Source organism: Ammospiza nelsoni, chromosome 3, assembly GCF_027579445.1.
Source record: "Ammospiza nelsoni isolate bAmmNel1 chromosome 3, bAmmNel1.pri, whole genome shotgun sequence".
Taxonomy (NCBI): domain Eukaryota; kingdom Metazoa; phylum Chordata; class Aves; order Passeriformes; family Passerellidae; genus Ammospiza; species Ammospiza nelsoni.
The window spans coordinates 37,518,254-37,543,965 of record NC_080635.1 but is presented as its reverse complement, the minus strand read 5'-3'; the positions used below and the strand labels follow the sequence as shown (position 1 = coordinate 37,543,965).

Sequence of the window (25,712 nt, the reverse complement as noted above, 5' to 3'; positions counted from 1 at the left end):
ACGCAGGGCTCGGCCTGGACGGAGCTCGGTTTGCAGCTGCACACTCGGGCCATAGGTGGCACTGAGGGACGATGTGGTTTGCGCTGTCCCCGAGAAAACGTCACTGCGGAAGAGAAAGCCAGAGAGGAGAAGCTGGGAGTGTGTCGGAGCAGCGGCCAGGCAGGGAGCAGCAGACATGTGGCGGGAGAGCCTTCCAAACGCATGGTGAGATCTCCTCGGCACGGGAGCAGGGATCCAGAGCGGGCTCCCCGCGCTTGGGCAGCGTGAAAGCCCCGGGAGGGTCAGCAGGTCGTGGGAGAGCGGGAGCAGGAGCTGAGATCTCCTGAGCACGAGTGCGGAGGGGGTGCTGATCCACTGAGCCTTGTTTGTGCCGCTCAGAGAGCTGCTGGGACAGGCTGGCTTTGTTAGAGCGGGGCTTGTGCTGCTGCCTTGATAGCCGCTCTCACACCCCTGCTCACCGTCGTCCCGGATGTAAGTGCAGGGGGATAGTCCTACCTGTTGCATAAGCTGTTTGTTCTTATGAGCCCTAAGGTTCTTCCATGTCTGGAAGTGATTTAAGGGAAAAAAAACATGCATAGGCTGTTTCAGCAAGTGCGAGCAAATTGCCTTGGAGGTAGCTGAGATATCCAGTACAGGCTCCAGGTTCTGCACTTCAGACAGCAGAAGGAAACAATTCTAGGGTGTAACAAATACCCAGTGGAGTTGGTTTTTCATGGATTAGCAAATCTTTTTCCTTTTTGTTTTGGCATTTGTTTTGGGTTTTTTTCTCAAAGTACTATAATTATTGTACCAAAGAACTCCCTAATGTAGCTGCATACCACAAGGCAGAGTAACAAGACTTGCTTCTATTGTTGCTAGATTTTAGATTGTGCTTTTGTACCAGAAGCTACTAGGCTTAAAGTGAACCGAGGAGGATACTTTCTTTTCCTAGTAGACAGGGGAGACCTAAAAGCTTGATATCCAGTCAGGAGTAGCTAAAAGTGTCAAAGGTACAGCAGCTCCTTAAACTCTGGACAGGGAAGGGTCCACAAGCCTCTGCTGGAGCCAGCCCTGCAGCACGATCAGCACCGCATGGCTGGGAGCAGAACTGCCCTGTAGCTCGGAATTGCCCTGCTGGGGCTGTGCGCCTATTGCAACACAGCAGTCAAAGTAAACTATTTTCTTGGCTCAAGCTACACAGCTGCTCACGGGATGAAACACTGCAAGGACACTTATGCAGTTGTTTTCTGCCTTTCATCTAAATTGTGCTGAAGGAGGGAATATTATGGCAACAAATTATCTAGCTAAAGCACAGCCCAGAAACCCTGTCTCTTTGTACAGAGGCAGAGCTTTGTGAGCCCCTCTCTGCCCATCCTATCCTAAGAGTACGAAAAATAATGGCAGATGTTGCCAGGTGGCTAAAGAGCTTGTGATCACATCCCTGGGAAATGAGTGGTGCTGGCAGTAGACATTCTTTTCACCACCCAGAAGCGTTGGAATAGGACAACACTATCGGACTGTAAGGATCTTTCTGTTTTTTCCCTTTTGTAGGGAGAGCATCATGTCCCGGATCAGGTGAGTGGAATAGCTGTTCTGTGCTGCAGTCCTCTCTTTTGGTTACTGCCCTAACTGGGCCACAGTGTCATTCCTTCTGTACTCTGGATAACAACAACAACAAAATCTTCACTCACAGCCCCCTTGCAGCCCCCTGCAGGAGCCCCCAACACCTCTACTAATCCCTAAGGGAAGCTGGGGAACTTGAAACACAAGTCAGAGGGGTGGGAAGGTACACTACATTTAGGACTGCATGTCTGTCAACTCCAGCTCTGGCAACTTGGCTCCCACACCTCAGGTGTGGGACCTTGCTGTTCAGAACAGAAACAGGGACACCAGCAGATACTCTTTACTTGAGAGCTACAGCAGAGAGCCAGGATTGCCCTAAGAGATGATTGAATCTGTAGGGTAGTTGTGCATGAAGCACTGGCAAGAAGAGGAGCATGTCCAGCACATCCAGCTTTCTTCAGCAGCTGGAGACATTTGTTTTTTTTCCTGCTCCTCAGCTCACTCTGCCCACTCAGTTTTTATTCCTGGGCAAGTCCAGCTGCTACTGTCTCATTTACTGCAGCACCTGCCTCAAAGTAGCTTGGCCCGTATCCTATTGGACTTTGTCCCCCTGGGCATCCTGGTTCACAAGGAAAGGGACAAAGAAGACTTGTGATCAGCAAGTCCTGATCAGCAAGGACTTGAGACCCCTAAGAAGCCTTGGTAGATAGAACCCTGCCCCAAATCTTACCTGTGATCTTCAAAAATAACAGAAATACCCAGTTCCTGCTGACTGCCTGGGATTTGGATGCTTTTATCCCTGCTTAGTCCCTATAGATGTGTAACCAAGCCTCAGCATAAGTCCCTTTGACACTGCTGTCATTGAACACAAGCAATTTTGTGCCTCCCCAGGCCTTTTGACTATTCTCAGAAGAATGCAGTCCTGGTCCCTGTGGCTGCCCTGGGGGTTGGAGGGATGCTGCTCTGCTGGCTCAGATCTGGACGCAAGATGAAGACAATTGACATGGGTGATGGGTGGTGGGGCGCAGGCGAAAGGCCCCCCAAAGGGAAAGAAGACACAAGCATCCATCCCTTCAAGATTGAAACATCTGACAAAGAAATCGAGGTACAGCTGCCTGGGGGGTAAGGAGGGGCAGAAAGCTGCAAGGGGAGGTAGTCCACCACCCACCTCACTGCCTCGAGGTGATGCCTTGGGGCTGACAGCAGGGCGCTTCCATGTGCCAGGGCAGCTACCCAGCTCCATTGGATGATGCTCTGGCTCACCCCTCTTTATGAAGGGGATTTGAGCTCCAGTCCCTTGCAATGACCCCCTAAAGACTTTCTGAGACAGCAGCCCCCCTGTGCAATCTGGGGCTTCTCCTGCAGAAAGGCCATGCTTTGAGCAGCAGACTTTGACAGTGAGTCTGTGGATGGTGGAGCAGGGCAGGAGAGCATTGGGACAGCTGTGGCACCAGTAGGGCAGGACTGAGGGGCTTCCACAGAGGAAAGGGCTGTAAGGCTGAAGAGAGATGGTGTCTTGACTGCATCATAGCTCCTCCATGCCTGCATGCCTGTCTCTGTCTGACCAAGCAGCAACCAGCAGCTCAAGGTGAAATTCTTATTCTCCCAGCCAGCAGTGCTGCCAAGCTCCTAGCACCAAAAACTCTGAAGTGAGTTAGGAGCAAGCCAAGAGTTAGCAGCACCCACCACTCCTGGGTGCCCATGGGGAACTTGTAACCTGTAGAAAATTGTATTCCACATACAAACAATTCAAGTGGTTCATTAGAGTATGATACTTCTTCAGGAGGGCTTGTGGTGTCCCAGAGAGCAATACAAAAGCCAGCAGAGCCAGGAGAGCCTGTCTGTGCCTGCCCTGGCATAGGGCACATGGCAACAGCTGGCCAGCCTGGCAAGAAGGGCTCCCTTCCACAGGACCTGCACCAGCGCCTGGATCGGTTCCGCTTCACACCGCACGTGGAAGGAGCCGCCTTCCACTACGGCTTCAACTCCAGCTACCTGCGGAAGGTGGTGGACTACTGGAGGAATCAGTTTGACTGGCGCAAGCAAGTGGAAGTGCTGAACAAATACCCCCACTTCCACACCACCATTGAAGGTGAGGGGGCCTCTGTGCCTTGAACAGGTCTCACTTGGAGATGCACAGCAAGAAGGGGGAGATGTAAAAAGTGACGATATTTGAGATAAGCTATGCATGACAGCTTTGTGATACAAATGAAATATAACTAGTGGAGGCTCTATTATTAATAACCTTATAGGGATTAAGGTATGGTAATATGGTAAAGGATGGGATTACACAATGGGAATAAGATTAGGTCTGCTTCAAGATGAGCTTCATCTGGCTCTGAACCCATGTTAACTAACAATGAGGTGCTCTTCAGTGATTGCCTTGAAGCCACCTTTGAAAAACTGTGAAATTTAGCCGAACTGAGGCTGGAATATCCCTCCCCACCACACACTAGTTTAGCCAGGTGAGCTTAGCCAGACTTTACAAAAATGATCTCTAGATTAGGGTAGAACGACTTTACATAATTGATCTCTATGTTAGACTTCTATCATGCCCTTTTTCATGTTTCTCTTTTAACTACTGTAATGTTTTTGCATGTATCTTACCCCCATTGTGCTATACATTCAAGTGCAGTCCTTACTTATATGCTATGAGACCAGTTTCTCAGGAGATGGATGCTAATCTCCAGTGACCCCAATATCTGTGGCTGGGGTCAATATCTCTGTCTGTATGCAAAAGATGAGACAACTGATACTATGCCAGGCATTCCCTTTCAGCCAGGCATCTTCTTGCAGTGGGCTGATTGTGGAACTTCTACTCCAGATGCTAATTACAGTTTTGCCTCCCTCCTTCTACAGAATGCAAAGTAGAAACTGTGGCCCCAGAGGTCTAAGTTTTCTTTCTTGGATGTGTGACAGGGATTGATATCCATTTTATCCATGTGAAGCCATCCTATGTTCCTCATGGTCAAGCTGTTCGACCTCTGCTGATGGTCCATGGCTGGCCTGGCTCCTTCTATGAGTTCTACAAGATCATCCCTCTGCTCACGGAGCCAGCCAAGCACGGCCTGAATGAGGGTGATGTGGTGTTTGAGGTCATCTGCCCCTCCATCCCAGGATATGCTTTCTCAGAGGCCTCTCACCAGAAAGGTAAGCAATGAAAAGGCTCTGTTGGAATTGCAGTTTTTGGAGTAACACCTCAACTATCCCAGGCAGCCCTGGGCACTGCAGTTTGTAGTGCAGATGCCTGGCTCTTCACTAAGCCCCATGTGGCTGAGCCTTTGGGGCTGGCTGTGGAGATTTGCAATACTGGAAGTCAGGTCTGATTTCATTTTCCACTGAATTCCTTTCATCTTGTGTTCACTTTCTTTCCAAGGAGTGAGGCAGAGCAGCATTGCACACTGTCCCTTCCCACAGCCCCATACACACGTGCCTCAGTCAGGTCACAGTCTTTGGCCAGGGGAGGAGCACTAGGACCAACAGGTCTCCTGTGTTTCCCTTTACCTACAGGGTTTGACTCCATAGCCACTGCCCGGATATTCCATAAGCTGATGAACAGATTGGGCTTCAAGGAATACTACCTACAGGGAGGGGACTGGGGATCTCGCATTACCACTAACATGGCCCAGATGCTGCCACAGTAAGTAGCAAAGGAAATCAGTGCAGAAAAGCTGCCTCCAGTTCCTGCCCTATCTTCTGGCTCCATAGTCCTACCTTCTGTTTGCCCTGCCTCTCATTCCCTTCTGCTCTGCATCCTTCAGGGACAACCCCATCCTGCATATTCAATTGCTTTCATATGTTGTGTATTGAATTTTTTTAAAACCATGATGAACCTGAAGGGCTTTGTGTATTTGATTCAGTCCAGTGTTTATCTCACAGCTGCAGTCAGACTTGTTTTCTAGAAAACTTGGAGACAGAAAATTGCTTGATTTAACCCTCTATTCCTTAACTTATTTTTAGGTCTGTGAAAGGGCTTCATCTGAATCTTGTTTTCATCAGCACACAAGGCTTGGGAAAGATTATTCGTACAATGCTTGGGGCTTATGTACCATGGCTTGTAGGCTTCAGCAGGGAAGATGTCCAACGTTTCTACCCTTTCATGCAGAAAAACATTTATGAAGTCCTACGAGAGTCTGGATACTTACACATCCAAGCCACCAAACCAGACACTGCAGGTAATGTACCTTCTCTGTATCCCTGTGAACATGCTGCACTAATCACTTGTGGTACATGAAAACAAAGGCCAGCCAAATTTGAGAAGCAATGACTTCTGGTGACTTGAGTGCAAGACTCATGGGAGTAATGAGTTTATGGGGATGAGAACTGTATAAAATGAAGCTAAAAGAAACCACTCAAAAAAAGATGGAGATTTCAAGTATATCTTTTCAAGGTCTCTTAAATAGTACACCACTTTCCTTGAGAATGAACTCATTTCCATAGAGTCCTTCAAAAGTAAAACACAGGGTTCTGAAATGGAATCTTTGAGAAGTAAATGGGGCTGAAAACAAGAAAAATATCACAAGCAAAGAGGTGTAATGTGAAAGTTGCAAAAAGGTAGACAAAGCTCAAACACCTGAAAAGCCAGAATGCTGACATCCTGAGGCCAGTGGATAAGGCCTGTGAAGAAAGATATAGCTATTTCATTATGCTATGAGGAACTCTTTGCATCAGTACCCACCAGAGAGGATTCTGACTTTATTGAAGTCATCCCTCATCAAGAAAGACAGTAAAGCTGTCTCAGGCTGGGGTCAGATTTGGAGACCAGAGAACAAACAGCCCCCCATCCCAGCAATTCACCAAAGGAGAAGAAGCTCAAACTGGAATGTCAGTGAATGCCTAGACTATTGCTTGAAGTGATTGCAAACCCAAAGAAATAAAAGGAGATAAACAATATACCAGGTGGGAGGGAGTTGTTGTGGCAGTAGTGTTTCTGGTTGCTTGGATGTTTTTAAGGGCCAAAAAGTGAAAGGATCCACAAAAAAAAAAAATGAAGACCAGTATGTCTAGTCTCTCTCTGATCAGAAATCTGACAGGATTGTTTAAACAAGGAGAATTGATTTACAGGGGATAATATCACAGGGAAATCATGCTTCAAGAATCAGAGTTCTGGCAGAATCAAACCGCTGTAGATCCACTAATGGAACTAATATAATTTCCAAAAATATTTTGTTGGGGCTCCTTCCCCAGCATCCTTAAGAAATTGAACTGCCTTAAGAAAAGAAAGCTAGTCAACATGAGAATCCAAGCACAGGAATAAATCCACAAGTTCCAGGGGAAGGAGAGAATCACAAAAATCTGTGCTGACATCTGTACCCTTTAACAAGATCCTAGCTTCTCTATGAATAAAAGTTAATAATTAGATGTAAAACTGACAGTTATCCAAGCTTTGGTTTATAAGTGACTGGTTGGCAAAACCAGCCAATAAAACCTGATATCAACAAAGTTCAAAGCAGTTTAAGTGGGTTCAAGTTTGGCTGCTCCCATATGAGAGATTCCATGAGTCAAAGGTAGTGCTCTCAAAAATCAGCTGGATCAAAGATTAAGGCACTTTTGCAAACTCTAAAAAAATGAAAAGCAAAAACACAGAATCCCTTATATGTGTGATATTCTGAATCTATTGTATTCTTGTTCACCCTGTTTCATACATATATTTTAGAATCAGAATACATCCCATCCTAAGCAGGACAGTGCTCCCAAATATTTTATCTGACATTTCAGATTGCCATCTCTTTACATCTGAATTTGCTCCTTTTGCCACACATCACCAAGAAGCCAATGGAACTTCTTTAACTCCCAGCTTCTTTTGTATAGGAACTATCTGAATTTGTAGTGCCCTCAGACACAGCCAGAATTCCTCTGCAGGGAATTTGTCACAAATAAAGTACTATAAGGGATAGATAAATACAGACTCTGTGTACTGAATTCTCTAGAAAACTCTGAGCTCTTCATCAAAGTCCAGTTTAACTTGCACTGAAGTATTGCAATGCCAGGCAACTGCAACAGCTCTTCTCTTCTCCTCACTTAGGTTGTGGACTGAATGACTCCCCAGTGGGGCTTGCTGCATATATTATGGAGAAATTCTCAACCTGGACAGACAAATCATTTCGGAATAAAGATGATGGAGGCTTGGAAAGGTAAGATGTTAGGTTATGTTATTTTGTGAGAAGTCTCATTAAAAGAATGACTGGTGGGAACTAATATGAGGATACAGGTAAGATACGAGCCTGGCAAAGCTGAAATTTAGGGAGGAAAGGCTGACATGACAAGCACTAGTTTAAACTTAGAGCAGACTGCCTGCACACTACTGCTTCAGCACCAGTCGGTTTTGCTCTGAACACACAGGTGCCAACTAATCTGCTGCCTGAAAATAAGCAGAGATTAAGGGGGACAGCAGTTCTTGAGGGCATGAGCCTAGCATAGAGCACTGAGCAACAGCTTCCAGTTAAATTTCTTCCTCTCTCAACAGCAAATACTCTCTTGATGAGCTTTTGACCAATGTGATGATTTATTGGGTGACATCCTCCATTGTGTCCTCAATGCGATACTACAAGGAAAACTTTTCCAAGGACCCAAGAATTCATGACAGGTAATTATGTGGCAAGTTGCAAGGTAGATTTGCAAATGAGGTTGAAACATTTGTCTGTATCAACAGTTAGATCACTTACAACAGCAAATTTAATTCTGAGAAAAATGAAAGTCCAAATTCTTACTTGCTTTGGATAAATGTAGTTAAGGGTCACTTTTCTTTTGAACCTGTAATGCACACAAGGTAGCTTGCAGCCAAGACAATGCAAAAGACTTAAAGCACCAAGCAAAGTCTTGTGTTCAAAATATAAGTCTATATACTTATTCACCAAACAAATGTGAGTTGTAGCCCAGTTCAGTGAAAACAAAACAGAAGATCATGGGCACACCAAAGAGAGAAGTATAAACTGAATTAGGAAGGCTACTGCTTGCTGCAGGATAAGCTAAGAACTACAAGAGTTAAGCATGAACCTGGGGTAGCAACTTGGAGAGCAGTACTTGAAACCCAGCACCTCATGACAGCTGGCTCATTAAGATGATGCTAAGAGAGGCTGACCACAAAATATTGCTGAGCAGACAAGTAACTGATCATCTGAACAAGTGGGGGAATCTTTTTCTTGGGGGACTGAACCAGCCCCTTTCCTCTCCAGAGAGTAATTTGTTATGCATTTGGTATCATATTCTAAAGCAAATTGCCTGGCTCATTTCTCAAAGAGGTGTGGTACCTTGTCATTAGCACAACACTTAAAGTTAAACTCAAAGATGGGGAACATTTCAAGATCAACCCATGTGCAAACTTGGCTCTACTTTGCACTTCTACAGATATCATCTTCTAAAACTCAATGATACCTGAATAGAAATGAAGCTCCTCAGTGGAGTGCAGACCAGGGGGTGGCTGCACTGCACAAAGTGGGGAAACTTTTCCAGCTGAATGTGTTCCCAGAGACAGAGGTTTTATAGACTTCCCCCAGGACTGGTTTCAACAATGCAATGAACTTCTGTCTTCCAGGGTTAGCGTACACGTTCCCACAGGGATTGCAGCTTTTCCTCAGGAGATTATACACGTACCACGTGTCTGGACAAAGAATGTCTACAAGAACATCGTCACTTACACTTACATGCCACGTGGAGGGCATTTTGCTGCCTTTGAGGAACCAAAGCTCCTGGCACACGACATCATGCAGTTTGTCCGAAAAGTGGAACAGCTGTGAGCCTGCAGTTGAAATATGTGCACAGAATGGAAACAAGTGGCTCTACCAGTGACAGAACCTTTAGACTGGGTTTGTTTAATCCCTCAAAATAATCTCATATAGAAGCCAGCATTTTATTTTGATAATAATAACAGTCTTGATTTTTAAAATTCAATTAATAATGTTTTCATAAGGAAAAAAAAACCCAAAACATCCAAAACGCATTTTGTGTTCCTTAGTTCCCAGCACCTTATCATTGCTGCATTCATAGTTCAAGTATAACAGAATATGTAAACAGTTTATTGCAGTAACATTGCACTCAACTGAGGAAGAGGGGTGAAAGGAACTGGCCAAGGCTTCTGTTTAAAAGCTTCTTTAAACACTTGGGCACCTGCATTCTTAAACATGTGTTACAAGCAGCTTTGGTGGAAGCATAAAAGGCTTTGATCTCCTGAGCACAACCACTCCTACATTCAAGTTATATTTTTCCTTCAAGAGGCCTGAGATTCCATATTCAAGTGGGCAGCTGCACATAAGGCAGCTTTCATCACTCAAAGTTCTTCCCCTAGAACAAGCTTAAGAAGCAGCTACTGCACATTGTAAACAGATATTAATGGATACTACAGCAGAGAGGGCACTCTAGTGTTCTCCAAGCTCAAAAATTCCAAATTAAGTTCCTACTACTTCTATCATCTCATTCCATCAAAAAGGTCAAAATTAAAATATGCACCAAGTGTAGAGGGTTACTTCAACCTTCACCCTCACAAAGGACTTTTACCATCCCATTGTGCATTTTTGACTAGTAACAGCAAACACCCTCACTACCAGTAGGTTCACCTTTCTCTTCAAGTGGGATGGAGTTCTTTCAAGCTACTGAAAGCTCATTACAGCACAGATAATTGCACAGCAGACTAAAGACAATTCCAGCAGATATCTAGCTCTAACACACTGCTCCCAGGGCTTCTCTCCCTGTCCTGTTCTGCAGTAGACACCAGCCCAGAAGAACAGGCTCAAGTTCTGATTCTAGGTAATACAGTCTGACTAAGAACACAAATTTGGCAGGTAAAGATAGTGCTAAACTTGATCACATTCCCCTGATTTCTATGCATTTCAGAAACATTTAAGTCAAAGTTTCTTCCTCGAGTGAGAGTAATCTTCCATTATTGCAGTAGCACTTCTAACTTTCTCTGAAGGGAGTTAGCAAAGAAACTACTTACTTTTAATCCTGTATCTAGCCAGTTGTCAGGGCTGTTAGGCAAAGATTAGTAAAAAATATAAAATTGCTTATTGTTACCCTGCCTCCACGGTACCGGTCTCTTTCCATCTCCAAGACAGTGCTAGTTACAAGACTTTTTAGTTGCTGAAAATACTTACTTTGGAAGATTAAGGAACAGAAAGTGAGTTATGGGAAAGTGTAATTTTACCAAATAGATGGACAAGCACTTGAATACTCAAGAGGCGCGCACACCACGGCAGCTGAGGCAGCGTCGGGAGCTGCGGCTGCTGCCTGCAGGGTTGCCTGGGGCCCTGGAAGCGGCTCCGCCCATCTCCACGGCAGCCCTGGCCCTTGGCAGGAACTGCCTTCATCCTGCCCCATTCTTTACTAGCTGGGAATAAATCCCTCTGCTGCAACAATGTTACCTCTGTGTGTCGGTCCAGCTACGCCCGCGGGTTTTCCTGCTGTGGGGACCCTTTTAAGGACTGCAGGATTTCCTCCCAGAGTTATTTTGCAGGAAGTAACTTCACCTAAGACAGCCTATGGGTAACATGGCAAAGGCGGGGTCAGAAAACGGCCATATTAAAACGCAGGAGGAGATTGTACCTATCCAGTTCAGCAGTACTCAGCAGGGGAGTTTTACTCCCAACACGTTAATTCATCCCGAGTCACAGATCAGGTCCCTAAGGAATCGCTGGACTTGTGTGCAACTGTGCCTTAAAGTGGATTTGCCTTCAACAACAACTCGGGAAATAAGGACAACAGAGGAGTGCAGCAAGATACAGGAAGGCAGAATAGACACCATGAAAAAAAAATTCAGGCACACATGGTTCAAAAATACACAGTTACATTTGCTAAAATTAACACCTAAAGAATAAAAAAGTAATCAATATTCCAGTTAAATTTCTATGGAAAACCATTCATTCACTAAAGCCTTTGAGGGTCACTGGGGCTTGGAACCAGACATACTCCTCCCAAGCAGGTGCTGTGTGCTGTGGAGGTGAGGCACTGACATGGAGGTCTCCATCACAGGACAGCTTAACAGTCAGCTTCCTCCCTCGGCTCGGCACTTGGTAGTTGAGCCTGGGCCGGAACCACTCAACACCACAGTTACGGTGGCCCTGGACCAGGACAAGAGTGCCTGTCACAGGGAGAGCCTTAAGTTCGCTGAAGACATCAGCAACAAACAGGCGGTGAAAGAGTTGGCGAACGCAGGGTGCGGTCTGGAGGCTCTCTTCAGCAGAGCCCTCACAGAACCCCTCCAAATTCAGCTCATAGAGCTCCTTGGGGTTCATGACATTGCCTCCAAGTAGGAAAAGAACCCGAGGAACCAGTGTCAGACTAAACATGACTTCCAGGTGCTGGAACAATCCCTCCAGCTCCGTCAGCAACTGCTGGCACTTTCTGCTTGCCAGGCCCAGGGAACGCGGTTTGTCAATTCCATCTCCACCCTCGAAAATAAAAATTCACATTAACACATTTAGTTATGAACATGTATTATACTCTGCAGAAAGCATGGCCCATCCCAGAGTGTCAAGGAACCAGCAGCTTGTGTTCATTTTGAGAGCTACAGGTACCCACATGGGGAAGACGCACATCTACTCCCCACATCAGGAGATGCAAGAGGAACACAAGAGCACAATCCATAGCTACTCAGTTAGAATCTGAATCTCGCTACTAATGAATTCCAATAGGAATTAGAAACCCATTTTTCAAAGATCAGCCACCTCTCTGAAATCACTTAATAGTACCTTTTTTGTTTGGTTGGTTTTTTTGCTCAGAGGTAACAAACAAAGCAGTAACACGCTTTGAGCGGAAAGCGGGAAGCAATCAATTAGGAACAATTTGTTGGCACCTTCAGCAGCCTGAACTTAAGGCTGCCTTTGCCTCGTTTTTAAAAGAAGAGGTTACATTTAGGGATGTAGCCACAACAAGCGCTTTACTTTAAAAGCGCCGACACGTCGCCGTGCGAGTCCCCAAGGGAGAGCAGGAGCTCGCAAGCAAAGCTCAAACGCCACGGCCTCCCTAATCCCCGGCCCAGGGGCCGCCCCCGAGCACGGGTCGGACCCCGCGGCCGCCGCGCCTCACCTGGGCCGCCCGCCGGCAGAAGTAGGCCAACTGCTCGTAGGGCAGCGGGAGCTGGTTCCGCTGGTGCAGGACGTGCTTCAGGAGCTCGCACGCGAAGCGGTAGCCGCTGCCCCGGCACACAGCTCCCGGGAAGGCCACGGCCACGGCCGGGCTGCCCAGCACCTCCCTGTCCCCCCGAGGCCCCATCCCGCTGCTGCTGCTGCCGCAATCCAGCGCCGCCAGCGCCGGGAGCGAGGAACCGTGGCACACACACCGCCCCCAACGGCCGCCGCGGTTTAAATGCCGCCGCCGCCGCGCAGCCTCACGGGAGTGGCGCACGGGCCGCGCCGCGCGGTGGGCGGGGTCTCTGCGTAGCCCCGCCCCTCCGCTCCCCCGCCCGCTGCCGCCCCGGGGCCGCCCGGCTGAGGCCGTGCCGGGAGCTCGGGCTGCTTCCTGCAGGGCTGTCCGGGGAGGGCCGCAGGAAGCGGCTCCGCTGTCCCCCGCCCCGCTCCCGGCAGCCCTGGCGGCTCCGCTGTCGTGCAGAGGAGCCGCCGCCGCGCTGCCGCGGGGAGGCGGAGGCGGGGAGCGTGCAGGGAGTGCCGTGTTTGGAAACATTGTGCCTAGCGCCCCATTGGGTGCCGCCTCCAGCATACGGGGAGTGGAGGGCGGGCTGGCGAGAGGAGCCGCTCCCAGGCTGCTTTACCGCGGCCACCTGTGCGGAGCGCCACGGAGGGTGTCGGTTGTACACGAACAATGACCCAGAGTCGCTCTCCCCAGGGCATGCGGCGGGGAAAGGGAAGGCGCAATGGCCGTGGAACTGGAGACTGGGAATTGAGGGGATGCGGCGCACAGCTAGAGATTCTTTTGCGGTTCCGGCCCCCCCCCCGGATTGGATCTTAATGTGTGTTTTGGGATCGCTCTGCGTCGGGCTGCTGCCTCTGCGTAGTCATGAGGTACCTCCAATGCCAAACAGCTTCGAAAGTGCCCCAGTTTCCCGAATCCAGAATGACTGATCCCTCGATGTCAATAACCAGGGAACCCGGGGCTGTGAGCTGCCAAAGGGATAACCCACGGGCGTACGCAGATCCCGGCGAGCGGGGCGCGGAGAGCGGTGGCATCCCGCGCGTTGTCGGCCGCGGCCGACAGGCGGCGCCCTCTCCCTTGGACTCCAACTCCCATCAGCCCCCGCGGATGGAACCCGTACGGGAGCGAGCTGGTTGCGCCGCGGGGCACGCCGGGAGATGTAGTTTCGAGCGGAAGGCGCGCGGAGCGTTCTCGGCGTCGTAGGCGGGCGGGACTCGCTTTCCCGGGGCGCCGCGCGGCGGTCGGTGACGCCGGGGCCGGAGCCGGGCCGGAGGGGCCGGGCGGGGAACGGAGCGGGCGCTGCAGGGGGCGGTGGGGCCGCGGTGTCCGCCATGGACTCGAGGGTGTCAGAGCTGTTCGGGGGCTGCTGTCGACCGGCGGGCGGCGGGGCAAGCGCAGCCCTGCGCGGACGCGGGGGGGCCGCGCCTGGCGGCGGCGGCGGCTCGAAGACGAAGAAGAAGAACGGGCGGAGCCGCGGAGGGAAGGCCAACAACCCCCCGTACCTGCCGCCCGAGGTGAGCTCCGGCGGCCGCCGCGTCCCGTCAGCCGCGGAGGGAGGGAGACCAGGCCCGGGGGCGGGGGGCGCTGCCGCTGAGGGGCGGGAGGGGCCGGAGCTCGGTGCCTCCCGGAGCGGGTCGGTGCCACGGCCGGACCCCGCAGGTTGGTGGCGGCTCTGGCTGGAGGTGCCGGTGGTGCTGGTGCGGGGCCGTGCCGGGGTCGGGCTGACAGCAGCCCTAGGAGCTGTCCTGCAGCCCCGGTGTGCCCGTCTGTCCCGGGCTCTCCTCCGGGCCGTGCCCGCGCCCCTGGTGCCAGCGAGGTCCCTGCGGGCTCCACCGGAGCCTGTCCGTGAGTCGTATCGCACTGCCTGGCGTCTGTCTGTGGGCGCTTTGCCGCCTGCCATCGAAATAGCTTCGAAAATAAAGCTTTGCTCGCCTCGTAGTTCCAAACGTCCCGTTTGCATGTCTCCCTCCCCGAGAGACGATCTGGTGGGTCTGAGCCCCTTTCCAGCTGCCAGACGGGTTGCGGTGATTCCCTTCCCAGCTAATCTGACAGCTGGTTCCTTGCATAGGGCTGCAAGGGCCATGGACAGAGAGTGAGGCACCTGTCTCTTGCAGCAGGAGGAATGGCATCGGTAGTACCGCGGATGTGTGCTCAGCTGGGGCAGTTGTCACCGCTCTCATAGAACTGTCACTGTGGGCAGAATGACGTTGGCTCAGACTCAATTGCTTGGCCCCTGTCAGTGAACTTTCTGTAAAATATATAATAGCCTGTGCTGGGAGGGAGCCATTCCTCCACAAGGCAGGCCTGGGACTCTTGGGAAGATATGAAAACAGCGCTTTGCTACTGTTAGATCTTCTCCATGGGCAGGACTGTGCCCTGCAGCCGCAGTTTCGTTCTTGTTCCTTTCAGCTGGAGGCTGGAGAGTCCCCTGTGGTTTCAACTCAGCTTCCTGTTTCTGGCTACCCTGTGCACTGTGTGCCCCAGCAAGTCGAGGCTTGTTGCTTTTCTAGTCTCAAGTGCCTTGGAGAAGACCCACTCCCTTATTTAGATGACAGTGCAGTAGGTGAATGGGTTTTGCTTAGAACTGGAAAGCTGGTAGATGGCAAGAGAGGAAAACCTGCTAAAAGTGCCTTTTTCTCACAGCACAGCTCTGCTGCCAGAGAACTGAGCTGACAGTTGAGAACTTCTGTTGGCCTTTTGCCACTGTAAGCACCGCTGTGGTTAAGAGCTGAGCTGGAAGGCAAGGAGAGGGCTGTTGCCTCTCCTGACATGCAAATAGGTATCCAGAGGAAAAGGAAGTGCTTACTGTTGCCAGCCCCATTTAGTCTGACAGAGTATGTGGCTGCCTGCAGGCTCCAGCCCTTTCTTAGTGGTCCTTATACTGAATCACTGGGAAGAATTACTTAAATATTGTATGTCTAATTGTAAAATTAGATATTCTCTTTGATAAGCTGGAGCCTGTTTTGGTTTAATTGAGCTTGATGAGTACCCAGACCTTTCTGTTACAACCCCATCTGGCCTTCCCTGAGAAAGTACTTCTGAGCATATTGTGTACACACAGTCCCAATCAGGTCTGGTTCTCCAGAACTCTGGCCAGTGACTAGCTGGCAGATGAGTCATTACCTCGCTTCTTTATGTCTGTAGTCCTTCCTTGTACAGAGAAGATACATAAATATGTAGAAGGAAGTCAGTGAAAAACTGATTGAGTGAGGGAGAGTATCATTGAGCAGGAGAGGAAGCAGAAGCTTTTGTTCTCAGGCTCCTGTTTCTGTGCACATTGGATGGACGGAAGCTGCTGGATAGGGTGGGAGTGGGATGCTGTGGGTGGCATTTTGTGGGTCATGGATGGGTGAGGGGGGAGACTTTAAATCATATGCTGGCCTGTACCTTTTTGAAACTGGAACTCTCTCTCTGTGACTGTTAGGCTGGCCCTATTCTTTACTGTCCAGAAAATAATTCCCCCTGGATAATATTACCCCTGTGCCCCACTCTAGTTTTGTCCTTTGGTGTTCATGATGTGGGATACAAACAAACAAACCATAAGGAAAGTTCTAGTTGAGTGTAGGAAAGAATGGCAGAAGGCTGGGACCTAACACAGTCTCTTTCTGCCACTTTCCCTCTCTTTGAAATCTTCAGCACCAGTTTCAGAATATATTTCCACAGCTGGTGCCTGTAGAAGTCCCTGTGGGCACAGCATCTAACTCTTCTGTCTTGTTTCATTCTCTGACCAGGCAGAAGATGGAAACATCGAGTACAAGGTGAGTCTTTTGAGGTTGCAGAAGGAGGTCTTCCTCCCAGAGGGTTATTTTGCAGTGAGTAACTTCACCAAAGACAGCCTGTGGGTAACGTGGCCAAGGAAGGGATGGAAGAGTAGACACTGCAGTAAGGAACTACCATTCATCTTCTGTGTCTCTGTGCCAAGCACTACCCAGTCTGCTGAGCTGGAAAAGCTTCATCTCAGTACTGATTTTTAGGAATCTCTTCTAGTATGTGATGCCTACTGTATTTTTCTTGAGAGAGAGATGCAGATATCCCTGAAAATTATTTGCCACTTTCTTGTGGCTCTCTGCCATTTGCACTTATTGGTTCCTGGATCACAGATTGGTCCCAGAGTGCTGTCTTTAACCCTGCAGCAGGCAAGGTACAGATCCCTTTGTCAGGATGAGGGAAAGTTTTTCTACCTTATATTTGTACCTTTGTGAAACCCCTTTTCACTTGTCCCACGGCTTCTGTTCAGACACTGATACAGGCTGTGCTTTCTAGGGGTGGGTCAGAGTTGGGAACATTGCTTCACAAAATTGGGCAATGGGATTGCCTCTGCATCCAGGCTGTGACTAGAACTGCCCCTCTGTTAAACAGCTGAAGCTGGTGAACCCCTCTCAGTACCGCTTTGAGCACCTGGTGACGCAGATGAAGTGGCGGCTGCAGGAGGGCCGAGGGGAGGCCGTCTATCAGATCGGCGTGGAGGACAACGGGCTGCTGGTGGGCCTCTCGGAGGAGGAGATGCGCGCCTCGCTCAAGACGCTGCGCCGCATGGCAGAGAAGTACGTGCTCCCTTTGTCTGCAGGGCCACCAGCGTGACTCACGAGCAGCTGGCAGCTCCATCCTACAAAGCTCTGTATCACTGACATTCCTTCAGTCCTGAGGCTCTGGAAGCATGAGGAAAGTTATAGGGCTTTTGTCTGGAAGCTTGAGCTCCTTCCCTGCTATCCCCAGCCTTCATCTCCTTTGCTTTGTCAGCTGTTATCGTAGAGGTGCAAGAACTGTCAAGTACAAATGTGTGACGGTGTTCGTTCACAGGGATCTCAAGCTGAGGGAAGAGACAAGGATCTGACTTTATGTTTCAGAAGGCTTGACTTATTATTTTATTATATATATTACATTAAAACTATACTAAAAGAATAGAAGAAAGGATTTCATCAGAAGGATAGCTAAGAATAGAATAAGACGAAATGATAACAAAAGCTTCTGTCTCAGACAGAGAGTCCAAGCTAGCTGACTGTGATTGGCCATTAATCAAAAACAACAAACATGGGCCAATCAAAGATCCACGTGTTGCAGTCCACAGCAGCAGATAATCAATGTTTACATTTTGTTCTTGAAGCCTCTCAGCTTTTCAAGAGGAAAAATCCTAAAGAAAGAATTTTTCATAAAAGATGTCTGCGACACAAATGTGTCTCACTCCTTCCTTTTGTCTTTGTGGTAGGGTTGGGGCTGACATTACGGTGCTGCGGGAGAGGGAGGTCGATTACGACAGCGATGTTCCAAGGAAGATAACGGAGGTGCTTGTCCGAAAGGTGCCTGACAACCAGCAGGTAGGGACCTCTGGTTTTTTCTCCTGCTGGAGACCTAGAGGCTTTGTGTGAGCAGCTTCCTTTTGGGATGGGAGCCCAAACCCTAAAGGCACTTTGTCATAGCTTGGCCCATAGCTGATGCTTTAAAGGGCTGCCAGAGGGAGGCTTGATGATAACACTTCTTATCTCCAAGACTGTGATTGAGGCAGATGTCAGTGCAGGAGATTGCCTGGATCAGAAATGAAAAATTATTTTGCTTCTATAGCAGTGGTTCTGATGCAGACCTGTGTACAAACAAGGAAGGATTTAGAGGTCTGCTGTAACAAATAGCCTTTTTTGTGATGTCAAAGCCTGATATGTCACATCTCAACTCTAGAGAGTGTATGGCAGTACGACTGCTGGCAGTGGTTTGCTGAGAGCAGGAGCAGAATCTGAGGAAGATAACACTGCACATTGTCCCTGATGTAGCTCTCTGAGCTGCATCTCCACTGCCCAGTAGAGCTTGTGCACTCAGCACAGCAGTGGTTAAGTGTAATGATTTCTTTATTCTTTTTCCTGTAGTTCTTAGACCTTCGAGTAGCTGTGCTAGGGAACGTGGACTCAGGGAAGTCAACACTGTTGGGTGTCCTAACGCAAGGAGAGCTGGACAATGGGCGGGGCAGAGCACGCCTCAACCTCTTCCGGCATCTCCATGAAATCCAGTCAGGAAGAACATCGAGCATCAGCTTTGAGATCCTCGGCTTCAACAGCAAAGGAGAGGTAAGAGAGAGCAGGTTGCTGAACTCAGAAAGCTGGAGGAGAGCAGGATTAGCCTCCTGTTAGAACTGTGAATGGGACAGGAAGGAAGAGAGGTGGCACATTTCTCTGTCCCTCAAGCTGAACCTGAGTGGTGGTTGTACGTTTGCAGCAGACACTGTTTCTTGCACCCATGGTGGATGATCTCTACTTAGTAATTCTGACATCAAAGTGGATAGATAAGGGTTTTCTTTACATGCCTGCTGGGGCTGCCTCTCTCACAAGCTCCTTATCCCTTAGGTGGTAAATTACAGTGACTCCCGGACAGCAGAAGAGATCTGTGAGAGTTCTTCCAAAATGATCACTTTCATTGACCTGGCTGGCCACCACAAGTATCTGAAAACAACCATCTTTGGCCTCACCAGCTACTGCCCAGACTTTGCCATGCTGGTGGTTAGTGCCAACACTGGCATTGGTGAGTGTTGCCCTGCCTGCATGGATTGAGTGCAACCTGTGAAGAGGAATGGAGAATGGGGGGAATGGGTCCTTGTCAGCTGTGAATGGCTTTCAGAAAAGTTCATTCATTTGTAAGCTTCTACTGATACCTTGTAAGTCAGTGTCTATGAGTGCCTGGGAGGGGAGTAGATCTGGGATCCTCTTACCGGCTGTAGACCACATTAAACTGTATCCTGGACTAAGACGATTTGTTTAGGATTTGGGGCAGTGCTTCTCAGAAAAGAAAACAACTTTGAAATATTCTTAGGGGTGCTGGATCCCAAAGTCTTGTAAAAAGGCATCTGGAGTTCTCCCACATCTATCTGACATTCTTGTAACTGTTCTCTGGCAAATTTTGGTCAAAGAATGAAAACTGCTGCATCTTTCTGAAGCAGACAGATCAGTCACAAAACTTCTTGGTGGTTTTTATTTTTCTGGACTGATGTTTAGTTTTGTTTAAAAGAATAGCTGTGCTTTTTCAATGCATGATGAACTAAGCAGTTACAGTGGAATTGCTAGACTGGGCTCATGGGATAGCCAGGAGACACAGCTATCAGCATAGACAAGCTACAGGGGTGACTGCTGCTGCACCTACACTCTCACTTGTCTCCTGCAGCGGGCACAACACGAGAGCACTTGGGCTTGGCCATGGCCCTCAAAGTCCCCTTCTTCATTGTCATCAGCAAAGTCGACTTGTGTTCAAAAGCCACCGTGGAACGGACAGTGAAGCAGCTGGAACGAATCCTGAAGCAGCCAGGCTGCAACAAGCTCCCCCTGCTTGTGAATTCAGATGATGATGCAGTTACAGCAGCACAACAGTTTGCACAATCTCCCAAGTAAGGGACTATTCCTTTCTTCTGTTGGGAGCAGGCAATTCAGGCTGGGCTGCCATGCGGAGCTGGGGAAGGGTGAACACAGGGGAGGTGACTACATCTTGAACATCTCTGCTCCTTGTCAGGTTGCTCCTTGTCAGGTTTCCTAGCTTTGCATTCTCCAAGAAGGCATTTTCCCCTCCCAAACTTTTTTCTGGGCTCTGGAGCAAAGCCTGCATTAGAGTTACTTCTTCCTGAGAAAAGTGTGTGCTGACAAGGGATTGGTGCCTCAACCAAACATTGAGGCAGGGGTTACTGTGGAGCTGTATCTAGCCTTCCTGCTTTTGCCACTTTCTGGTACAGTATCAATCTTCCTGTGGGTCTCAGTAGATTCAGAATCCCAGAAACCTTCTGGAACTGTACTGTGGCCTTCTGCTTATTTCTGTCTACTTGTGTCTGACAGCATCACCCCAATCTTCACACTGTCCAGTGTTTCTGGAGAGAACCTGGATCTCTTGAAAGTCTTCCTCAACATCCTCCCTCCACTGACCAACAGTAAAGAGCAGGAAGAATTAATGCAGCAACATACAGAATTTCAGGTGGGTAAGGGTTGTTTGTTTCAAGCTCTGATACCGGACTCATTGCTGTGCCATGGGAGAGACATTTGGGAAATTTGGACACCATAGGTAGAGATGTGGTGAACTCCTGGACTATTGAGAGACATTAAAAAAAAGACTTGGTCTTTGATAAAAGCCTGATGGGCTGAATCTGTTGTAACCATGAGATGTCTGTCTCAGGATACAATCATTTCTCTGGTTGCTATTTAAAAGGAAGAGCTTTGTTCCTTTACTGGGAGGGTAAGTGGGAGCTGGTGAAGCTCTGAGATGGTGTCTGATGACCAGCAGAGAGATCACCTCCTTTCACCCAAGGGGCAGGCTCTTTGTCCTCATTTTGGAGTGCTATTTCATAGCTGTCTGTCTGAAGAGCTTATTCTTGTTGCCTTGCTGCAGGTTGATGAGATTTATACGGTGCCAGAGGTGGGAACTGTTGTGGGAGGAACTCTGTCAAGGTAAGTGAGCCTAGGCAGATATGTGTGGATGTGAATGGTTGCTGGAGTTCCCACAAGGTTAGAGTCACCGTCTGCAGAAGTGGAAGCTGTGTGAGGCTCAGTCCTGACTGCTGCCAGTGGCTCAAGTGAGAGTAGAGCCCTACAGGGTGTTGGGAAGTGACATGAGCAGACCATTGGTCATGTGGTGGCAAGCAAACAGTCTGCTCAAAAGTTGCTGGATTAGGAATGTGTCCTGAAGCACGCTGAAAGAAGGCATGCTGGAATCTAGTTGGCAGAGGTTAGGCATGATCCCAAGGAGTTGCTTTCTTCCTTTCTCAGGTGGGGGGAGGAAATGTAAAAGGTAGATCCTCTGATTCCAGCAGGGGTTAACTGCACACTACCTCATGAAAAGGCAGCTCTCCCTCCATGTTTGGGAGCAATCAGAGCAGTCTGGCCATCAGCACGCCCACACTGAAGGAGTGTCATCTGAGGTCTCTCCACAGAAACAAAGCAGTGTGGCAGAGCACTGGGGTGCAATGGTCCCTGTCTGTACCTGGGATTCTTAAGAGTCACACTCCTGCTGTAAGAAATCCTGATTCTCAGCAGCTTTGTCTCCCTGTTGGTTGGTCCAGAGTAAGAGTGCAAAGACTTGGCCCTGGGGAATTTGTTCAGGTTAATCTTGGAGGGTGAAATGTCTTTGTCTCCTGATTAACTGTGTCCTGCTCTTCTACCTGGGCAGTGGGATCTGCCGAGAAGGGGAGAACTTGGTGGTTGGTCCCACTGACGATGGGAAGTTCCTTCGGCTGAAGGTGTGCAGCATCCAGCGGAACCGCTCTGCCTGCCGCGTGCTGCGCGCCGGGCAGGCAGCCACGCTGGCCCTCGGACCCTTCGACCGCTCCCTGCTGCGCAAGGTTAGTCCTGCTCCTGCACTGAGCAGGGCTGGAGGCTCCCCTAGGCATCCCCCATTGCTAGGGTGGGAATGAAGTACAAATGTTTGCAGGAAACTTGCTGGAAGGGGAGGAAATGGCCAGGTTACAATTCACAGTGAGTACAAGGCTGAGAACAGGATGTAAGCCCAAGTCACAGAGTGGAGGTAAATTTGTGGTTTTGGGGGCTGTTCAGAAGCAAGGGGACTGGCCCTGACTGGTCTGAGCCTTGGGTTTTTCTGCAGGGCATGGTGATGGTGAGCCCAGAAATGAACCCCACCATCTGCTCAGTGTTTGAAGCCGAGATCGTGCTGTTATTCCATGCCACAACTTTCCGGAAGGGGTTTCAGGTGACGGTGCATGTGGGGAATGTGCGACAGACAGCTATTGTAGAGAAGATCCATGGAAAGGTAGGCCATGGGAAGAAAGGGGAGGAAGATGGACCTCCCTGTGGGGTTTGTTTGGTTTGTTAAGATTCCACTACATCCTCTAGTAAAGCTGGGGTCGGCTGGTATGTTGAGTAGCTGTGTCCCTTCCTAGAGCAGACTCTATCCCTTTATCCTGCCTATTTGGTTGCTTTTCCTCCAGACATGGTAAAGGAGAGAGGTGAACTCTATTCTTCAGGGCTTATGTATTCCTGTCTCTTCTTATGTGTACAGTAATGGGAAGGGCTCAAGCCTTGCAGTCTGAAGAAGGCTGCTCATTTGCCTCATCTTCTTACCATCCACATGTACCTCTGCCTGCATGCATCAGCTTGGGAGATGGGTCTAAGCTCTCCCATTTTTCTTTTCAGGACAAGCTGCGGACAGGAGAGAAGGCAGTTGTCTGTTTCAGGTTCATCAAGCATCCTGAATACTTGAAGATTGGAGCCAAACTACTTTTCCGTGAAGGAGTCACCAAAGGCATTGGGCATGTCACTAACCTCCAAGCCATCACCACCAAAGAAAACAGCCTGGAGGAGTCCCTGGGGCCTGGACAGCTGAGCTTCTGACTACCAGTAGGTCAGAGAAATCTCCACTCACCAGCACCTGGGGAGAAGGCTGGAAGCTCCTGTGGCTTTCTGAGCAATGCCTGGAGCTGCTGCTGTCCCGTTCTAGTGTGGATGTCCCTCCTCTGCACCGTGAGATGGAGCATGAGAGAATTTCTTCCATTCAGTGCCGTACGTGGGACAAGTTAAGCATGTTCTCCACATCGCCTGCAGCTTTCATTTGGAATAGACTCCTTCAGAATAGATCAGAGGTACCTGCAGACCTGGGCAAGCAAGTATTGGCTTTGTTTACTGTTTGAAAATTGCTGGTTGGGAGGCGCAGCGACCTTGAAGACAAGCAGTGAAGGGATGTTTTTCCATCTCTGACACAAGGTCTGGTCCCATTTTTGCTGTCTGAGCACTGAGTTGATAACAGCGTTCTCTCAAATCATCCTTCAGTACATCCTTCTGGGCAGGGGATGGAACAGACCATGCCACCCACATCAGGGCTTGGCTGAACCTCTCAGAATGTGTTCAGGACACTTTTTAACCGTTTGAATCTTGGTTGGCTTTAATCTGCTGTGTGTCCATTTGTGCATTGGTTTTGCGTTACTCCAATCTGAGTGTCTTACTGTTGGACAGATGTCCTGTTCCCCACTCACATGTACACATTTCTTCAGTATTCCCCTTTATGACGTCCAGGAAGCTGTGGCTGCTCTGAGTGGCACGGCCTCCTGACATAGCATCATGAAGACAGAGTTTATACTTGGATCTGTTCCTTGCAGCAGCTGGACAGGAGGCCATACTGTGGAGCGGAGCAGGGCCCAGGCCTCTGCTGGTGTGAGCAGGTTGTTTCCATGGATGTTCACCTGAAGGTGCCATCTGCACACTGTAGCAGCGGTTTTCAGTGGGCTCCCTGGTGTGGCTGTTCCCAGCCCACCTTGTTCCTCACATGCTTGCCTTAATGTGTGAGGAGGACAGGCTGCATTACCTGCACAAAACCAGGTAACTTCTCTTTTGACAGTGGCGTGGTTTTTATTTCTCTTGGTGCAAGAATTCCTTTCTTTCCATTGCCACCAGTGTTTGTTGTCAGAGGGAAGCTGATGTTGCCAGCAAGGACTTTGTATGTAGAGTGGAGCACTCTGGATGTAGAGTGGAGCACAGGTCTCCCACTCTGTCTTGCAGCTCTGCTGTGCAGCCTGGAGGGTGCAGCAGGGTCTGTAAAGCTGTACATAGGCTTTTGGTTTTATTGTTGACTGTTAGACCAAATATGTCTGCTGTGAGCAAAAGGCCTTCAGCAAGCCCTGCTGGTTGGTGTGGTGGCCTGCTAGCCCTGACTGAAGAGAAGGCTGAGGGCCTGTGACAGCACTTGGGCACCCAAGTGGCCCTTGTGCCATGCTGAGAGCAGTTCTGCTGCTGGGCTGCTGGCACAGGCACAGCTGTGCGGGGCCATCGTGGGGCAGGAAGGTGGGAGCTGCACCCTGCCAGGAGCGTGCTGAGGTGGCGGGAAGCCTGGCAAGTGGTGGCATAAAGGAAGGCAGCTTAATAGTTGCAGGAGTGACCTGTCCCTTGGAGGGAGCACCAATCCAGCTGAAAACTGCTGCATCCCCAGCAGATAGAAAGGAGTTGCTGGCTCAGGGTCACTGCTCAAGCAGGATCCCTTTTTTCCCATTCTCGCAGTGGGCTGGGTATTCCAATGGCACAGTCTTTTCACCAATGCCTGCAAGAAGGACAGGCCCCAGTTGCCAGCAGGCTCTTCCCTTTGGTGCTAGTGTCACAAAAAGAGTTGGCTGGGGATGGGGGACTCCAGCTCTTTGTACTCTTCTGCACTGGTGTTTTCTGCCCCAAAGGGGGGTGCTGTGACCTTTTCTGAAACAGCTGATGGCTGGTCTCACCTCATCCCTGCCATCTGTGGCATGACTGTTCTTGGTGCCATGCTCTTCATAATTGCTGTTTTGTTGTCTTGAATTTTTCTAATGCTGGGGATTGTCCCTGTTCTCCAAGCATCTATATAAATGTACAGAATAAAGATGTTTTATTGAGGTTGCTGGCTGAGTTGTACAATGAGTGAGGGTGGAGCTGGGCTCTTACCCTGCTGCCCTTGGAGCTGGGTCACAGTTGGAGCTGGCTACCCTTCACCCATTCCTGAGCTTCCTGCGTTCAGCCCTATAAATACCGTGCCTGGTGTGGAAAGAATGCACGCGCTGCTGTTTACAACCCTGCGCTCCCTCCCGCCTTATCTGAGTAAGCCTGGGTGTGCAGCCCGAGGTGACAGCAGCCACGTCACCCTGAGCACAGCACTTTGGGCTGCTGTGGGCAGGACTCTGGGCTGTGGCTAGAGCCTCCTCACAGTCACAAATTCCCCCAGAGCCTAATTAAAGAGACGCTTTCTAGGGCACACATCTAACCGGTGATTTGTTTCCAAAATAGCTTCGACCTTATCAAGAGGTTCATGACTACCTTGCCTTCATGAGGACAGGTTGTTCCCTTGGGACAAGTAGAGGTAAAAAGGTTTCCCTGTGGAGATGACTTGTGACCAAAAGGATCTGCCTCTTCTAGACTTGTTTTTGTGTCAGATAGTGGCATCTGCAGAGTCCAGTCCTGCCAGACACTTAGGAAATGAGATGTGCCACTGTCAAAGGAGACGAGATGATCCTGCCAGACTGGTTCTCTTCACGTGAGGACTTTGGGAAATTTGTCACTTCACAATGTTAGGACTGTCATTAGTGGGAGTGACTTCATAATTCCTTCCTCTACTTATTACCAGAGCTGCACACACCAGAATGAGTTTCTTGTTGTTCTTGAAATTTC

At 49.4% G+C, this 25,712-nt stretch overlaps 3 protein-coding genes across 5 annotated transcripts; 2 read left to right on the top strand and 1 right to left on the bottom strand.

The window, feature by feature from the left end:
- Positions 1-61: 61 nt before the first annotated feature.
- LOC132071299 (epoxide hydrolase 1-like) lies at positions 62-9,477 on the top strand. Its single transcript, XM_059468824.1, has 10 exons — positions 62-204; positions 1,531-1,554; positions 2,434-2,647; positions 3,454-3,634; positions 4,462-4,692; positions 5,053-5,182; positions 5,503-5,717; positions 7,568-7,676; positions 8,009-8,128; positions 9,077-9,477. The coding sequence occupies exons 1-10, from the start codon at positions 176-178 to the stop codon at positions 9,276-9,278; spliced, it is 1,455 nt and encodes a 484-aa protein (XP_059324807.1). The 5' UTR covers positions 62-175; the 3' UTR covers positions 9,279-9,477.
- A 1,826-nt stretch (positions 9,478-11,303) lies between these two features.
- Positions 11,304-12,775, bottom strand: MAD2L1BP (MAD2L1 binding protein). The gene is made up of 2 exons (XM_059468825.1): positions 12,562-12,775; positions 11,304-11,924 (listed from the first exon to the last, which is right to left on the bottom strand). The coding sequence occupies exons 1-2, from the start codon at positions 12,745-12,747 to the stop codon at positions 11,394-11,396; spliced, it is 717 nt and encodes a 238-aa protein (XP_059324808.1). The 5' UTR covers positions 12,748-12,775; the 3' UTR covers positions 11,304-11,393.
- A 1,166-nt stretch (positions 12,776-13,941) lies between these two features.
- Positions 13,942-24,948, top strand: GTPBP2 (GTP binding protein 2). 3 transcript variants are annotated; one of them, XM_059469210.1, is made up of 13 exons: positions 13,951-14,138; positions 16,356-16,382; positions 16,984-17,168; positions 17,831-17,939; positions 18,480-18,677; positions 18,954-19,128; positions 19,765-19,984; positions 20,424-20,559; positions 20,971-21,029; positions 21,748-21,919; positions 22,180-22,344; positions 22,728-22,931; positions 23,032-24,948. In XM_059469210.1, exons 1-12 carry the CDS (start codon positions 13,956-13,958, stop codon positions 22,923-22,925), a joined length of 1,827 nt encoding a protein of 608 aa, XP_059325193.1. In that variant the 5' UTR covers positions 13,951-13,955; the 3' UTR covers positions 22,926-22,931; positions 23,032-24,948. The 3 variants fall into 3 exon arrangements, with proteins under 3 accessions (XP_059325191.1, XP_059325193.1, XP_059325192.1); XM_059469209.1 differs by having other exon boundaries at positions 22,728-22,935; XM_059469208.1 differs by having other exon boundaries at positions 13,942-14,138; positions 22,728-24,948.
- Positions 24,949-25,712: the final 764 nt, after the last annotated feature.

What these genes read in the sequence shown, in the direction of transcription:
- LOC132071299 (XM_059468824.1), top strand. Translation starts at nt 176, where the DNA reads ATGTGGCGGGAGAGCCTTCCAAACGCATG. An exon ending in AGAGGCCTCTCACCAGAAAG is followed by an intron (nt 4,693 to 5,052) that starts GTAAGCAATGAA and finishes CTTTACCTACAG; the next exon opens with GGTTTGACTCCATAGCCACT. An exon ending in GATGATGGAGGCTTGGAAAG is followed by an intron (nt 7,677 to 8,008) that starts GTAAGATGTTAG and finishes CTCTCTCAACAG; the next exon opens with CAAATACTCTCTTGATGAGC.
- MAD2L1BP (XM_059468825.1), bottom strand. Translation starts at nt 12,747, where the DNA reads ATGGGGCCTCGGGGGGACAGGGAGGTGCTGGGCAGCCCGGCCGTGGCC. An exon ending in TCTGCCGGCGGGCGGCCCAG is followed by an intron (nt 11,925 to 12,561) that starts GTGAGGCGCGGC and finishes TTTATTTTCGAG; the next exon opens with GGTGGAGATGGAATTGACAA.
- GTPBP2 (XM_059469208.1), top strand. Translation starts at nt 13,956, where the DNA reads ATGGACTCGAGGGTGTCAGAGCTGTTCGGGGGCTGCTGTCGACCGGCG. An exon ending in ATGGAAACATCGAGTACAAG is followed by an intron (nt 16,383 to 16,983) that starts GTGAGTCTTTTG and finishes TCTGTTAAACAG; the next exon opens with CTGAAGCTGGTGAACCCCTC. An exon ending in ACCGCTCCCTGCTGCGCAAG is followed by an intron (nt 21,920 to 22,179) that starts GTTAGTCCTGCT and finishes GTTTTTCTGCAG; the next exon opens with GGCATGGTGATGGTGAGCCC.